Genomic DNA, 17,333 nt, shown 5'->3' on the forward strand with positions numbered 1-17,333 from the left:
TCTTTATCTTCAAAATAGTTGGTCCAAACCAATCCTATCTCTGCTGATTTCTGCTATTGACTTTTACTGACTGAATAAAGTTATATCCTATCCTATTGAATGACATGTACACAATACTGCCACCTGCAGGCATATACATTTATCCCCACTATTGCCCCTATTGGTGCAAAGCATTCATGCCAGATGACTGGTTTGCAGGTATTGCACATTTGAGCTTTAAATACCTACTTTGAGGAACTGGCTGATTTGCTCGGAGGCAACAAGGAAATTTAAAAAAACGATCAATCTGTACAAATCTGTAAATGTTTTGAAGGATGTAATCATTCAGGAGTTTGCTATGGTTGCACTGTGTTTTTTAACAAAGTCAAGAGACATGTCTTAAGTTGTCACGTGCCACATTCAGACTTAAAGATCGTAAGTGAGCCAAAGTGTAAAGCAGAGTGAGAGGAAACACACTGAGTGACGGGAATGGTGAAGAACAGGGAGGGACTGCCCTGGAAAAGCAGCTCAGGAAATGCCTCAAGAGAGGGAACAATGAGCTTTACTACAATGACTACACTGCAAAAACACAAGACATTGTATGCGAAGAACAAAAAGTATGAATATGAGAGAAAACTAAATTAAACATTATCTTTATAACTGTGTTTTGTACTTTGTTTGTATGTCTATCATTGTGGGTGTTGTGCATCAAAAATGAATAAAAAAATCGGTTATTTTGTTTCCTTTAATTGTGTAATGCAATAAAACCAGCGCCACAAAGCACACACTGTTATTGTCTCATTATCATCTCTGATACTCCCACTCCTTTCAATCGCTCTTATAACTTTATTATATTTACATAAGTCATTGTCATTTTAGTCCAACTTGAGGTCTATTTTTTTTTACTACTTTGGTGCACTGTTCGAACCAGAGCTCACTTGAACATGTTGTCACAAAAAGTATGAAGCGATTAACACAAATTTGAAAAGCAATAGTGATTGGTGTAAATTTTGCTCTCATCTTTGGTAACACACACTTCCTTATCCTCGGATAATTAAAAACAGCGTTCTTAGAAATATGTAGAGTCTTCTCAAATATAAAAGTTTCTGGTCCTGTTCTGTGTCTGAGGTCAGAGGTCAGAGAGACGAGTGTTCAAACAGGATGACCTTTGAGTGGTTGGAGATGCTGGAGAGCCTCGACGGCCTGTAAGCTCCAATCCGAGAGTACACGTCCACATCCGAGCAGGCGCCCCACGACAGGTGGGGGCTGGGTGGGGTGGTGTGGATTATGGGCAGGGGGAGAGGAAAGGCAAGGACAGCCGCCGCTGGAGGGAGAGAAGGTGGAGCGTGGAGCGGCGGAGGAGGCAGGACAGGCGGTGGGGGGAGAGGCAAGGGGGGTGGAGAAGACATGGGTGGAGGTGGAAGTGGTGTTACAGTAGCGGTGGGTATTACCGGGCTCACAGTGTGGACAGGTGGAGCAGTTTCAGGGAGCAAAACGTTCTTGGCTGGTAGGTCCAGACACGGCTCGGGTTGTTTGAGCGTGTAGGTGGCGCTGTGGAAGAAGCTGTGGTACTCCAGAGCGTGCCTCGCTTGGGCCATCCTCAACCTGCAGAAAACAACACTATCATTAACCCTGAACACTCTGATAGAGTTAAAGCAAGAGCTTTAGGTTAGAAGGTTAGAAGATAATAAACACTGAAAGTCTTTTTAGGGAGGAAAATGTAATATTTGTAAAGTTCTGCAAACTTTTTGAATATTAGATTTTAATGTATAATTGGTGCAGAACTACCGTAAATTCCGGACTATAAGCCGCTACTTTTTTCTCACACTTCGAGCACTGCGGCTTCTACTCCGGTGCGGCTAATGCATGGATTTTTTATGGGGGGACAATGAGCTTCTGCCGCAAAAACATTTGACTTCGTCACGTCGGATCTTAATATCAGTCATTTTGCGCTTCATGCACGCACCCTCATCATGGAAAACACACGGAGAAATACATATGATGTAGCTTTCAAGTTAAAGGCGATCGACCTGGCTGTCAAAGAAGCTAACAGAGCTGCTGCACGTTAAGATGACACTGACAGCGACAACAGAGACTGAGGAAGTGAGTAATGAAGTCATTCTGAGGCAGTGAATGGATGGACTTTTTCTTGTGAAATATATTACGGTCATCTTTTTCATCAGCCGTGTTACAGACACCGTCGGCTAGGCTTCGTATTGTAACGGTTCATGTTGTAAAGTCAGTAGTTGATAATGTGTTCATAATTCCGATTATGTGGAGAGTCAGTGAATGCACCAGCGAGAACGTGTTGAGTGGCTGTATGAGAGAACGCTGGGGGAGAGAGTTGGATTGTTACGGCAAGTTATGGTTTTGTTCTCCGCTGTAAACGGCGTGGTCACGGCCGACAGTGATCGGGTTATTAAAAGTTATTATTTGAACGCTCTCGTCGTCCTTTAACGTCCGTACGGACGCTACAGTATTTGCGGATGTTACCGGTAGCCTACGTCTGTGTAAATAGCTCTTGTTATAGCGTGGACACCTGCGGCTTATAATCAAGTGCGGCTTATATATGTACAAATACATTTATTTACTTATTTTTAGCCGGTGCGGCTTATATCCAGGTGCGCTCAATAGTACGGAATTTACGGTACTTAAAGTGCTTGTTTTTGCAGCCAAAGGGCTGCTTGTCAACAGGCATGGTTGGCAACTGCTTGGGGCCCCAGACCAGTAGGGGCCCCCTGAGGACTCCCAAATTTAAACCAACACAGAGGGCCAAAAACGACGATTAATAAATTCAATACTAATAAATTTAACAAAGGCTTTAGTCTATGAACTATCTATCTATCTATCTATCTATCTATCTATCTGACTTCAGGATGAGTATTTAGTCAGAAAGTACTTCTAAAGCATGTACAGGTTGGGATGAGCAAAGGGATCAGACGTACAGCTTTGTCTACAGAGGTCGCTTCAAACAAAACAAAAAATCCTCACAGGATCTTTTAAATGCTTAACATCCTTGGATGTAGAAAAACAGATCAACATGTCCTAGGTCTGAAATGTGTACACACCTGTGTCTGAGCTGTAGAAGTCTGTAGAGCAGTAGCAGGATCACGACTCCAGCCACAGACACCAGAAGCACCACCACCCTCACATCCAGGCTCCAGCACGATTTCCCAGCTCCGGGTGAGCTGCAGGTCCGGGGGGTCTGTGGAGTCTGGAGGGGTCCCTCCATACCCCGTTTGGGATTGATGATGGCCTGGACCACAGCTGACTTGATGGTGTCCAGAGGGATTGGCTGTTGAGTGTGTGCCTGAGGAGGGATCTGTAGAGAGGTGCTGCTGGTGACCTGATGAACAACCTGCATTGCTGCCACACTGGATCCAGTGGGAACGGGGCTTGTTTTAAATTACTGCACCATATTTGCCACACTCTGGCAAGTGAAAGCAGATTTCTCAAGCGGGCGTCTGAAACATCAAAAGTTATCAATCACTCCATTTTAGAAAGTTCTGAGTTTCCCGAAACACCTGATCGCCATGAACCACATTACTTCTAGCAAGTGTAGATCTCAGGCACACTCATTAAAAGATTCTCATTTTGATTTCCTGTAAAAAAGTAACTACAAGGTCGTGGTTACATACTACTCACTTCATGATTGGTGTGAACAGTACAGCATGCTAGAAGTGACTTCATGCTGAGTCATACACAGTGACATCACCGTGGTAACGTGAACAACAGAACAATCAAAGTAACAAGTGACGGGACTGATTTTTTTTTAGCTGGTGTCTAGTTACTCTTTTAAGACTTGTATTATAAACAGACAAGGATCATTCCTGAACCATGTTAAGTTCAAAACACGCTGACTCAGTGTTCTGTGGATCTTCAAAAAGATATTTTCAACTTACCTACTCATTGTGATTCGATGGTTCATTAAATATTGAAAGCCATGTGATGAAAAATGATGAAGTGAACCGAGGCGCTGGTTAAGAACTTTGTGACTTTCCAGGATCAGGCGCAGATTCCTGAGTGCAAGCCAATGGGAGGAAACCAGCGAAGCAAGCAGGAAACCGTGCACTTCCTCATCACTCGGTACAGAGATATGATTGGGGAGCACTTCCCATCACTATGGTAACAGGAAACTGGTCAAGGATGTCGTTTTTTAAGGACTTCATTTTGAGTTGAATGCAGCTCTCAAACAGGCTCTTTTAGCCTTCAAACAAATATGTCTGGACGTCATCCATCCGTATAGGGCAAAAAAATAAAATAATGAAGCCCTTTATGTGACAGCGAGGTTGTCAGGGAAAAAAATAAACTTAAGGCCCAAAACGTAAATGTTGTGTTAAAAGGGGTTTACATGGCCTTTCTGCTTTGATGAATAAGGGAACAAAACAGCAAACAGAAAATCAGGACTACACAGTCTGACCTTTGGATCCAGGTTTTATCTGGGAAAAAGAATTGAACAAAAAGCAGTTTCAAAGTGAATAAGACTCCAGTTTTTCACCACCAAAAGCAGCCCACATTAGTCCTGGCAGAGCCGGTGTAGGTCAACAGATGCAGAAAGATGGTGGCTGCTGTGAAAGGCTTCCTGATATCTGATTGAGCCCGTATTCAGTGCACGAATAAATGACACACGAGCAGAGAAAGAGGCCAGACTCCGACGCAACTCCAGCTCTCATTTATCTGTCTAATAAGTTTTGATGCCAAGCCAGAGGGAGGAACTCTCAGCACTACACTCAATATCCCTGCCTGGCACCGTCACAATCCTGTGATATTGAAGAAGAGAGTAATATTAAAAGATCTGTTATCAGGGGCACAATTATAGTTCTGGAAGGAAGTGATCCACCCAGACAGGACTCAGGAGCTGAATTCTTTCTTAAAAGCACAAAGACAATATCAGGGACAAAGAGCCTTCTTTCTGGTCCTAAAATCACTTCAATAGTTTTTATATTTATGAATAAATATTTAAAAAAAATATTTAGGTTCTTGAAGAGCATCATCAGTATAGCATATACACTTTTAAATGAACATAGAAATTAATGTATCTTTCATTGATGTTTGCGTTACAGCTCGATGTTTGGATACGGCCTATTTTGGCGCCCCCTGTGGACAAAGTGTGACAGAAAATCTCCCCCTTTATACAATGATAAGAAGGAGGACGATGACGATGAGAGAGAGAGGAGGATTAAGATGATGATGAAGAGGATGACGATGACAGTAATGATGGTGATGGAATTGATGATGATGTGATGAAGATCCTTATGATAAGAGAAAAGACAAGGATCAGGATAGTGACGAAGAAGAGGATCACGGTGAAAAGGCTACGCGTTTTTACGTCTTTACGTTGATGATGATGAAGGTGATGATGATGATGATGATGATGACGGTGACAATGTGAAGGGAGGTTTTTGTTTTTTAAGGATGATAAGAACCTGACGAGGATGTGACTCACAAAGGATGATGAAGAAGAGACTTCAGAATAATGAAGACAACAAGGAAAACAGTGATCATTATTACATGGAAGATTTAATGAGAACGATGAGGATGATGAAGGACCATTAGTGCATATGAAGAATATTTTACGAAAGTAATAACTTGGTATGTCTTCAGAATGAAACCTTGCATCACAATGAGATTACCCGTCAAAATAAAGTTTACTTATAAAATAAATAAAATAATAATGACGATGGTGACAATGTGGAAGATGTACGAGTTTGGGTTGATGGTGCTGACACCGGCAGCGGTGTAATTAAGACAGTATGGACTGAAAATCAGCAGAGAGAATCCTCCAGTTAACAATCCTCACAGATGTAAATGTATTCATGAGCTCTTAATGTGAAGTGCTAATATGGCTGGGTCCATGAGAGTGAGCAGCCGCCGCTCTGACAGGCTGAAGGACTTCACTGATTGGACTTTTTTTCTCTTTCTGTGTGTATGACTAAAGACTAGCAGGGAGCTGTTAAGTGCTCTTTGACTGGCCACCCACTGTTAACCCAAGGGACTGCTCATCACATTCACAAGTGTTTAAGTACGAAGGGGGTTAAAGGCAGAACGAGGGAAAAATGGAGCATGGTGCATATTTGAATAACAATGAATTATTCGACTTAAACGTATAGTGAAGGTTTGAAAGGATCATGTATAAAACTACATGAAGTGGTCAATTAAAGGTGCGAGGATTAAACCATGAACTAAAGTCAATCAAAAAGACATTTAATTTCCATTTTTAAAGATTTTCCTTCAGACTTTTTTCCCTCCAAAGATAACAAGCTAACAGCTCCATTTGACCCCCTGTCCATTCACATTAAACACCCACATCCTGTCTTATTTCCAACTCTATGGACTCACGCACACCTCTCAACCCACCTTGCATGACCTCACAAACCAATTTGAACCACACACAAAAGCTGACAGAATCAGTTTGAGGTTTTTTTTAGCAGTTCAGCGCAGTTTGTCTGCAATTGTAATCTCACAGGAGGCGAGATGATGAGTCTGGTTTCCATACATTATCCTTATTTTCATTTCTTAAGGCCTGCATGATGAGGCACCTGTGCATATCGCTGATCTGACTTCACCAGTCGATCCCTCAGGTCTTCTGACCGGTGTCTGATTGCAAAGAGAGATTTTTAATCTCAATGAGTTTTCTCTTCCTAGTTAAATAAAGGTTAAATTAAAATTAAAATTGCGAGCAAGAAGAACCTGGTGATTGTGTCTCTTCACTTTGGAACACTCTTTCAATGGTCATACAATAGTTTCTGCTAACACTTTTAAACAGCAGCTTAGGAGCCTGTAACCAAGCGCTCACAACTTTGGTTGCTAGGTTACTGAGGTTGGCTCATGGCACTGCTAATTTCCTCAGTGGAGACCAAAAGATCTGTTTTAAAATGCTTCTTATGAGTTATATGTGCGTTATTTAAGGAAATGTCACAGAGAAGAAAAACAAACAAACATTGAAATGGAGTCATGAGGCAGCAGTTCATCTAACCTGTCGTACCCTCCTCCGACATTGTTAATGACAAAGTGGATATTGGATGTGTTGCCGTTCTTGATTTTGATTGGTCAAGAAGGAAGAACTGACACTTATGAGCAAATAAGTGTGCCAACATGTTTTAAACAAATCGTAGTGATGAAAGTGAATAGTGTGTTCATGTGAAAAAAGTTTGAAAAAAAAGAGCATAAGGCTACACAGCCATTTGACAATTTTTTTTAATGTGTAAATCGCTCCACAAACGTGAAATATTTGAGATCCTAAATTTAGAAAAACGCTCTGCATCCACTTTAAGCAGAAAAGTTTCTGTACAGAGCAGAAAATCCAGATAACATAAGTTCAGGGTAATTTAAGGTATGACTCGCAGATCAAAGGGTCACACGGGTCATTTGATACTTACATGAGCTGAATGATGAAAATCCTGTGTTGGCTTCAGACAGGGTCACTGCAAATGAACAGACCATGAGGAGCCTCTCAGTGAGACTCCCCTGAGTGGATGTCAAAACATCTTCCCTTCAGGACACAAACACTTAGCAATTACAAACAGCATCCTTTACAGAACAGCACAGTACTGAACACCTGAGCTGATCTGTTCACCACGACAACAAAAGCTAAATAGGACATCTAAAGAGTTGAAATATTCATCAAATGTAATGCATGGGATATGGCTTGTGAACACATATTGATCCTTTTTGCCTTTAAAAAAAAAAAAATCAGCCAAACGAATTTCGACATGGTACATCACACAAACCTTGGCAGATTTGTCTCAGATTTGTCTCTAAACAACGTGGTGGTGAAGGACGACCGTGAGAGAAAACACAGGAAAGCTCTATTCTTTGTACCCATGAGACGCTGCTCATTGTTTATTTCCAATCGTAACATGAATTATTGGTGTAGTGTATTGATTACCATTTTTCTTGTTATGGAAATGTACCTGTAGAATCAGCAAGGGCAAAGTCCCGCACAAGGAAAGATGAGCAGGGATAGACAAAGATAAAGACTTGTTTTTTTGTTTTTTTTTAAAGCACATCTATTCACTTCAAATCAGATCTGCCCTCCAAAGAGACATTTATCTACGTACAAGAAAAGGCACCAGTCTTTATGAATCTAAAGATGGCATTAAGAGGAAGATAACTTGTTTTACTGCACAGTATGTTTGGCATATTCAAAGGCATCTGCAAACAAGAGAGCATTCATTAAGATCAGAGAATTGTACATAAGAGAATAGAAGAGCACGAGTCCACAGAGGTTGTGCTGGGCATGTTTTATGAACTTTTAACATTTCAATGAATGCAATTTAAGTGTTTTTTGTAACATTTTTTGGGGGGGCTGGATGAGTGACTCTGTGTGCGATTCGTATCCTAAAATAACTGATAAATCCTGGTTTTGAAAAATATTCAGGAGTCATTGCACTGAAATAAACGGTTATTTATAAAAACTGAGCTGCCTGCAGAATCTGATGTTTTTTTAATTAATCTATTTTGAATAAGAGTGCACTCCATCAGAGTAACACATCGTCTTCTGTCATTTATTTCTCTTTTAAAGTGGAGTGATTGGGCCTCTTCTGCTCAACCATAAGAGGTTGACATGACTTTACTGGTCACTGAGCAGAAGTTATGGAGATTCAACACAACCCAAAAATAGCATCCAACCTTTAAAGCTGCAACAACTACTGCATCAGAGGATGAGTTTTAAAAGTCAATGATATCAAGTGCAGTTTAAAGATAGAAACATATGACTGAAGTAAAAAAAAGTTAACTTATTTGAAATAGAAATGTGTTATGAACTATTATGAATCTATTTTACATTTTATTAAACCAGAGGGAAATTAAAAGTGCCCCTCGAGCCCCTCTGACTGAAAGCAAAGATGGGGTGCTCAGAAAGGGGTCACATTTTCAGATTTAAAATGTAATAGAAAATCTTTTTTTAGAAATGTTGGATGTGAATACAATCGAGTTGTTTTCCTGAAAAAAAAAAGAAAAAAAATCCTAAAGGAAAGGTGCTTCCTGGGGTCTATGTGTTCGGCCTCCTGGTTAAGCTCTGATTGGTCTCACACTGACACTGCGGGCAGGAAACCACATGTTCACCCGTGGAATAACTACAGGAATGGTTAAGATCTAACTTAAATCACTGTGAAAGCTCAGAGCTGCATTTCCCAGGATAAAGAACTATGGAAACGTTTCACTGTCGTTAACTTCAGCTATCAATTAATGCAATTGCATACAATACAAGGCCTTTGGGTTCAACTTTCTTTCGCCTAACACAATCCATTCAGGATCATCATACAGATACATTACAAGAAATACAGCTACTTAGTAATGTGAACAGGCTTTAGAAATCCCAGATCTGTGCAAGGTAGTTAAGAAACTTTAATGGCCCGCTGATGAGATCTGCAGGAAAAAAGCGGGGGGGCTCAGGCTTTAATAATACACGCTCCAAGCAGGTGATCCACTGAGGGACAGAGATTGACAGAATTGTATTGTCGACATCTGACCTCTGCGTTGTCAATGGTAACTACAGCCTTGCAGCCTGTTTACCTCAGCAAAATGTGATGCTGGAAAGACAACTTAATTTATGATGAAAAAGAATAAATATTTGATGCAATTGTGAAGATGTAATTCAGTCTTGCTGATCAGGTCTCTTCCATGTCAGTGTTTGGCCTTTTATTTCCTCAGCTCTTTATGGATCAGGAGTGTATTGACAGCCACAGTGACAAGTAACACCTTTGGAGCTCAATATCTCACTCACAGGTGTCTTGACATCAACTGGATACAGGGACAGATCCATTGACTTGCCTCAGGTGCCATAGTCAAAGACCTAACTCTGCACAGACCATTCACAAGGCCTAAAAAAGTCAGCACTAATTGTTTAATTAATGAGCTAAGTGTTTTTGCTAACTCCCTGGTGCCTCCCAGTCCTCCCCACACCATGTCCATCAACTCTGATGGTTATCTGAGCTCTCACATGCGTGTGCTGGGCCTCGGGCTCCGCGCTGTCAGATCAGATTTCATCTGCAGACAGCACAAGGTTATCAGGCGTTGACCCTCAGACAGGGCTGCCCTGCGGTCGCTCAGCTGTCCACATTGATTCTTAGTCAGCCGATGTCCTGTGCTCACCAGCTGTCAGGATGGCACCGCTCTGCAGCCCAGCCGAACCTTCATCTGCCCCGCATGGCTAGAGATCTCAATTTGGAGGTAACTCACTGATCTGCTGGAGTACTGCTGGTTTCATATCAACAGGGTTTGAATCAGGATTTGATGTAAGGGGCGGTTTCATCGGTAGCATTGGGCGCTCTAGGGAGTGCAGAGACTACAGAATATGATTGATGCGGCTTGACAAACTGTAAATAAAATATACCACATTAAGAAACCACTCTGCACGCTCAAAGCTGTCCTACATTCATGTAACAAGTTTGAACTGATGCTCAATTTGATGCCATCAAATAGTAGCTCTCAAAAATCAAGACAGCAGATCTTTGGTGGTGTAATCTTAAACACACAGGTATAAAAGTTAATTTAAAAGGTTTTTAGGACATCATTTGTATAAGTTGCATATCAAATAGGTTTGTTATTTTGAAGCCTGTACAATATAATATAATGTAATATAATATAATATAATATACAGTAGAGGTGATGAACAGAATGGTCTCCGAGGATTCTGCATCAATGCAGAGCCAGAACATTTTGATTATTGCACACTGACGTGGATTTTCCAGCCGCACCTGGACTTCTGTATTTGATCACAATGTTAAGAGATTTATGTTCAAAACAGAAAAAAGGGAGCACAGGCAGGGTTGTTGCTACTTAGTGGTGGTTAACGGGGATCCAAAAAAAACAAACAACGGACGTGTTTCAGCACAAGGCCTGCATCACCTTACAGATGTCTGCTGCCCTTTCTGTTTCCTTAACAGATATTCATGTTGGCATTGAACTCTAAAACACTTTCTATACAATCAAAAGGAGAGTTCATAATTATCTGGCTGCTTGTTTTTATTGATTGAAAGTAAACATTTGCAGTAATAAAGAATACTTAAGAGTTCAACCTGTAGTCAGTCTTACTAGACCTCTAAAGACATACAGCCCTTAAAAAGTGAAAACTTAGAATTAGAGGAAGTACAGTAGCTGGATAACTAACTGATGAAGGGGCGAGGGCCTGAAACGTTACAGGTGGTCATTTTTCAATTTAATTCAATTTTAATTGGAGCAGCTTCTGGTGTGAGGACTATTTTTTCCGTCTTCGGATGTTTTTTGTTCAGTATCCAGTGCTTAAGTTCTCAGATGTGCATGCTGTTTGATATGTTTGTATCCACTTTAAATACAGTACATAATTGTTGAATTGTTTTATTAACATTTTCTACCAGTGGAAAATTCTGACTTTGGCCGCTTAGAGATTCTGTGACTATCCAATGACGACTGTTATATTTTCCCAAACGCGATGCTCCTACGTTGAACAGGGGAGGATAGCAAATGTTCAGAAGAAGAGAAAGTTAATGAGGATGTCAAAAAAAGTGAAAGCTACATAAACATAGATTGTGCAGGTCTCATCATTTTTACCAAATGTATCTGAATGTACATTTCAGATAATTGTTTCTCATCTGGCGTAAACATGGCTTCAAGTGTTCTTCCTTGATCACTTAGTGGTGACCCTCTTCCCTTCTCTGCTGAGTATCAACACACTCTTTGAGAGTGAATGGAAGCCTAATGGGCGAGTAGAGGACAAAACCCGAGCTGTTCAGGGGACTTGAAGGCAATCATCAGGCTGGAATTGGTTCTGTTGTTAAATGAGTCTCTGTGAAGAGCTCGACCTTCCAAAGTCACACACACACACTGAAACACAAACAACACACACATACACATCTATGTGTACAGCTCCACAGGTTTCTATCAGCGCTTCATCACTGATGGCGTTTAGAGAGCGGTGAGTGACTGTTGTTTTAAAGGGATACTTCACCCATTTGCATGAAGCTGTGTATCATTAGAAACATGGTAGTAGTGTTGAATGGTCGTGAATCCAGCCCTCATTTTGCCCTGAGACGAGAAAAATGGGTTTTTCGTCGCTTGAAAGTTTTCTTCATGTGATGCAAAAAGCGTCATATTGCATCACATGAAGAAAACTTCCAGGCAAAGAAAAACACATTTTTCTCGTCTCAGGGCAAAATGAGGGCTAGATTCACGACCATTCAACACTACTACCATGTTTCTAATGATACAAAGCTTCATGCAAATGGGTGAAGTATCCCTTTAAATTTCAAACTCGGGTGCAGGTTTGTGATGGGTGAAATGTTTTTTCAAATCGATGTGACAGTGACACTTTTTTGTTGTAATTCTTTCGATACTGATACCGATTATTTCTCAAATTGCCAAAGCAATTTGTATGATTATGCTATTTTTTCAACAAACGAAGAGCATTTAATGACAGATGACATAATGAGTACTCAATTCCAAAACATAACTTTTTAGGCATCAAAGGACCAATACTGCAGTATTGATATGACCGTCCTGAGAGCTAATCCAATAATCTGAGTAAAATAAATAGTACAACAAAAATGTTTTGTTTCTATTAGTTTACACATTTGGAGGATAATTTAAGAGTGTGAGCGCCGAATAGGTCAGCAATAACTTCATAAATCTATAAATGAAAACTTTGTGATGAGCAGTGATTCTTTTTGTGCGGCTGTGGATCAGTGGGAGAGTTGGTCGTCTCTCCAACGAAAGGTTGGGGGTTCAAATTCTTACTCCTGCAGCCACATGTCCCATGTGCAAATGGGCAAGATGCTAAACATAGAGTTGCTATCACTTGCGCTGTGAGTTAGTTCATACAGATGGCCCTCACACACAGCCCCTGCCATCAGTGGGTGACCTGCGGTGTTAAAGTGCCTCGAGTAATCAGAAGGCTGGAAAAGCGACGCACAAGCTGAAGTCCATTTACCATTTACCACTTCTTTATTTCTTCAACAACACACCAATTCCCACGAGCCCAAGCCTGCCGAGGTTTCACGTTAAAAACCTGACACATTGAGGCCAGGGAGCCGTTTTAAAGACAGCAGATATGACAGCTAAAAATACGATGGTTATAAAAGATTACCAGTGGTGCCATGTTTTTGTCTTTAGTGCGTTTATGTTTTTAAAAAGGAACACTGTGACAGCACAAGATCAGTCATTTCCACAGCAGGGTAAACATGTCAGACCTTTGGGACCACAGAGTGTATTTTAGTATTAGCTGTCACAACTCATGATTCAAAGTGGACGATGGAGTCACACTCTGTTTGTCCAGGATTTGGAGACGAGATGTGGGTCAAAAGGGTTTCATTAGTCTCTAACCAAATGCTTCATAAAAACTCATTAAGTGATGGTTCAAATCACTTTATCATTTCCATATTCATGTGACCTTTGGGGGGTTCAGAGTTTTTATAATCGTCAAGGTGCCTTTGAACTAAATTATGATGGGTTGTTTCTGCTCCTTAAACGTTACGTTACACATTCACTCAGTTTAAAGTTTGTGACCTTAGAAACAGCATGGAGGTCAAACAGTCTAACCTCAACACAGTCTGAACTCAAGGGTTCAAATAACGCTTTTTACAAAGCTTTCAACAACATCGGGAAATCTTCTCATCTTCTTTCTTAGTAAATGTGGGATTTTATATATTAAAGTAGCCACACATTAATCTCAGTGAATCAGCTGAGAAGCACTTGATCTTGATTGGTCTTTTTATGTTTCTGACGTTCATAATGAAACGCAAAGAGAACCACGGCTTTAAGTGCACTTCCATTCAAGCAGGTGAGCAATCATCTGGCAGCTTCTTTGTGTTCTAATAAGTTCTCATGGATGTTTATGTAGTTTAAAAGTCATATGAATGTAAGATTTTGAGTGAAGTGTAGAGAAGCTGAACCAGGTGGAAAAGACCAGAAGACTGTGATCGTATCTATGGAAAGGAAGGAAAACTGCCAACAATGGTCATTCTAATCTCACCAAGCACCAAGTTTAACAACAGTTTTAGCTCCACGCTAAACCCAGGTGCATCCGACATTAGCTCGACAGACTGAAGAAGATTCACTCCATCCAAATAGACAAGTCCTGATTTTAAATCACCACCATCTCCACGACCCGTAAGCAAGGACTAAAAAGACTGACGGCAAAGTATGTTGTTGATAACATGCTTCACATCAACTGTTGAGGGTGAGTCTAAGCCAAGACCAAGACCATGAACCACATCGCTCACTTAGACCCGAACGGTTTTTAACGTAACTGGGGGAAAAAGCAAAGATGTGGAATACTTGAAACTGCATGGGAGACATGATTCATAAGTTTTCACGTGTCACTTGCAAAAACCATTTTGATTTTATTGACAACCCCAGATCACATCATCAATGTTCATTCAGCCTATTTGCTAATTATACGCATTCTGGATTTAGGTTAACTGGTGGTATTACAAAAAGAACAGAAACAGCAAAGAAGGAGCACACAAGACTATGAACAAAGTTTCCTGATGCACAACCTTAACAAGTCTAAAAAGACAAATCTGCACACTGAATGTCCTTTAAATTTCCTTAATCTGGGAAAGAGCAGCAAAACAATGGACAGCTTTTCATCCATGTTGATGAAGGCCTAGTACTGGAATGCGCTGTTCACGCTGTCTGACATCACAAAATGAGTGGCGTTTGGGTCTCCAACATTTTAGATGTAGGATGATTCAGGAGGCATTCTACCACGTCATATTCAAACTGAAGGACCTGCAGAAGTTACCTAGGGGAACATTTGGGTTGAAATAAAACTTCAGGGGATCTGTAGAACTTTCTCCTTCACTTCAGTGAAGTCAAAAGGTGACCTGTCAGCAAAATTAAAGAGTTGGGCAATGAAAAGAAATCATAAACTTTACAATTCACAGCCAAACAAACCTGTTCATAAGCAGCTTTGGTCCTCAGATCTGCCTCATATTGCCGTTTCTCCCTCTGCGGTACAGTTTCCTCTTGCACTGATTTGAACAGACCACAGACAGTAAAGCTTAAGGGAGCGTTTGGTACAGATCTGCTGGATTTGTCACTTATGTCCCACGGGCCTTTTGCATGAGTGGCTACAGAGGTATTTTCACAATCCAAATCAGTACAGCTGCAAAAAGACACTCATCTGTGGTTATTCAAAAACCTTTTAATCCAGCTTTAAAAAAAACACAAACAGCACCTGCTGTGGAGGATAAACATATCGCTTCACAACACACTATGGTGCAGTAACATATCCAGTTTAATCCTTTTAGAAGAATCTCTTCTGCGTATTTAAAAGAAACACGAGAGCTTTTGTAAAATGAATGTGACCTACTGTATGAGACACAAAAAGAATCAATCTAAACACGGGGAGATTCTTTTCAAGAGTGAATTGGATTAACTTCTTTCAGTATATTGCAGGTGGGAAAACAGATTTATGCCTCCTTTTACACTTTGTTTATTGGTTTTACAAAACTAAAAAAGCTGCAAGCTGTAGAATCATACAAAGAGAGAAAGAAATGGCTTGTTTTGTAAGCAACTGTAAATGCTGGAATAACAGTAGCCTAAGCGGTTGTAAAATCAGGAAGGTGACAAAGAAAAAAACGGAATAACTGCAGCCAGTAAGTCTTCATTTCAGGGAGCATAGTGCCAAGGTCAGATTCCAACCTCAGTGCACCTGCGACAATCACTACTGCTTCTGTACATGGGCCGTGGCGTAACTGCGAGAATATCCAGCACCCAAGTGGGTCTCTGAAGGTCAGCCTTTTAGGTGAATTTGTTCCCTTAGAGCAGGGGTCCCAAAGGATCTCCTTTGTACTGCCTAGTGTTCAAGTAGCAACACAGCCGCCCTTGACTATCCAGGACTGTTAGATTCAGGTACTACCATAAAGCTCGACTACCCAGATCTGAACCAGCACAGTGGAGGGATGGAAGTGAAGATAAATTACGAGTTAGGTCAAACTGGCGTAAAACTACTTAACAGGAGCAATGTGTAATCAGCACAGGCAGGTGGACGTCAACATGTAAGCAGGACCAAAGGACCAAAGCCCAACTTTTTGAGATTTTCTGACAGCGTTAGACAGATAGTATCAGGAAATAGATTTGGAATACTGATGTTAATATTTTGAGTTTCAGAGATCCATATCGATGCCAAAGACGATCTGGGAATACATGCAGGCTTGAAACAAATTGTCGGAAAATTTAAAAAATAAATTTCTATTGCTTTTTCAACCATCTTTTAAAAGAGCCGTTAGATTACACATATTGAAGGTTCCTTTCCACCCAGTGTTGAAACTGGAAAGTCCAGTTTCCTCAACAAACACGACAAAGTAAAAATATATTGTTTATTTCTGGTATAACAGAAGGTCACACCTCCACGTGTCTCTATCAAAACGATCTAAAAACTCGTATTCACAGGCAGCAAGTCGTCCAACCGCATCTTTGATGACGTGGTTTTCATCAAGACCTCTTTGTCCTGTGAGGAGTGGGCTTGTTAATACTCTGACTAAGACATAAGTCATATGCTTTTAGTCGCTATGGTTACACCGAACAGTGGGACTCAGTCACTGAAAGGAGTGTTAAAAGGCATTCAGAGAAATTCAGGTCATGTGGTAAGTTGATAATGGCTAGGACAGAACATGGCTGACAAACATGGGCCAAGTGGGAAAATGTAGGATGGTACATGTTAAGTGCATCCGTTTAAGACCATTTGGCCACCAGAGACCGGAAAAAATGGCCTCGACAACACTTGCACGTGTATGACAGGAAAGAAGACAGCATGAGGGAATATCATGTAGAAGTTTACTCAAAGGAAGAGTTGGAAAAGTACATAGCAAAGAGAGCCAAAGAAAGGACAGCATTTTAATAGCAATTCACAAAAGTATTTAGTAAACAGCTTAATGATAAAATCATGAAGCTGTCTTAAGTAGTCGTGTGGTGACGGGTTGCTGATGTAAAACACTCCATTAAAAATATAGGTTAGACTAAATAGTGCATGGATGTACGATAAATAATGTATAGAAACAGCCACATGCACAGCTAACATTCAACAATGTACCGTACACTTCCTGCACAACTCGTCATCTGCATGCTGTCAACCAAATGATTAAAGCACCGAAAATGTAGCTGTAATCTGCAGCTCACAAATGTAATGCACAGACAAGTGAATAATATATACAGATAAACTTTTAAGCATTTTAATAAAACTATCACAGTACCTGTTCCTTGACTCCTGTTTGCATGAGGTGTGTGTGTTTTTGTTTTTTTTCTTCAGTATGTTGTATGAGTGCTGCAGTGCATTTTTGACTCTGTCCTCTTCACTCTGCTCACCTGCACTGGATCTTCAAACAACACACCTTCCTGCAATCATTTTCACCTACAAGAACCCTGCTCCAACA

General features: G+C 40.7%; 1 protein-coding gene across 4 annotated transcripts in view; it reads right to left on the bottom strand.

The window, feature by feature from the left end:
* Nucleotides 1–707: 707 nt before the first annotated feature.
* Nucleotides 708–17,333, bottom strand: part of LOC306837355 (uncharacterized protein) — a 63,708-nt gene continuing 47,082 nt past the window's right edge. The window contains exons 1-3 of one of the 4 annotated variants that reach the window (XM_079365004.1): nt 7,359–7,495; nt 3,048–3,443; nt 708–1,584 (exon numbers count right to left, since the gene is read on the bottom strand). In XM_079365004.1, the coding sequence (XP_079221130.1) occupies nt 1,116–1,584; nt 3,048–3,343 (765 nt within the window). In that variant the 5' untranslated portion in view covers nt 3,344–3,443; nt 7,359–7,495 and the 3' untranslated portion in view covers nt 708–1,115. Of the gene's footprint in view, nt 1,585–3,047; nt 3,444–3,881; nt 4,059–7,358; nt 7,496–17,333 lie in introns of those variants that run through there. The other 3 variants (XM_079365005.1, XM_079365002.1, XM_079365003.1) reach the window with 3 other exon arrangements.

This window comes from Symphodus melops (genome assembly GCF_947650265.1).
Source record: "Symphodus melops genome assembly, chromosome: 16".
NCBI classification, from domain to species: Eukaryota; Metazoa; Chordata; class Actinopteri; order Labriformes; family Labridae; genus Symphodus; species Symphodus melops.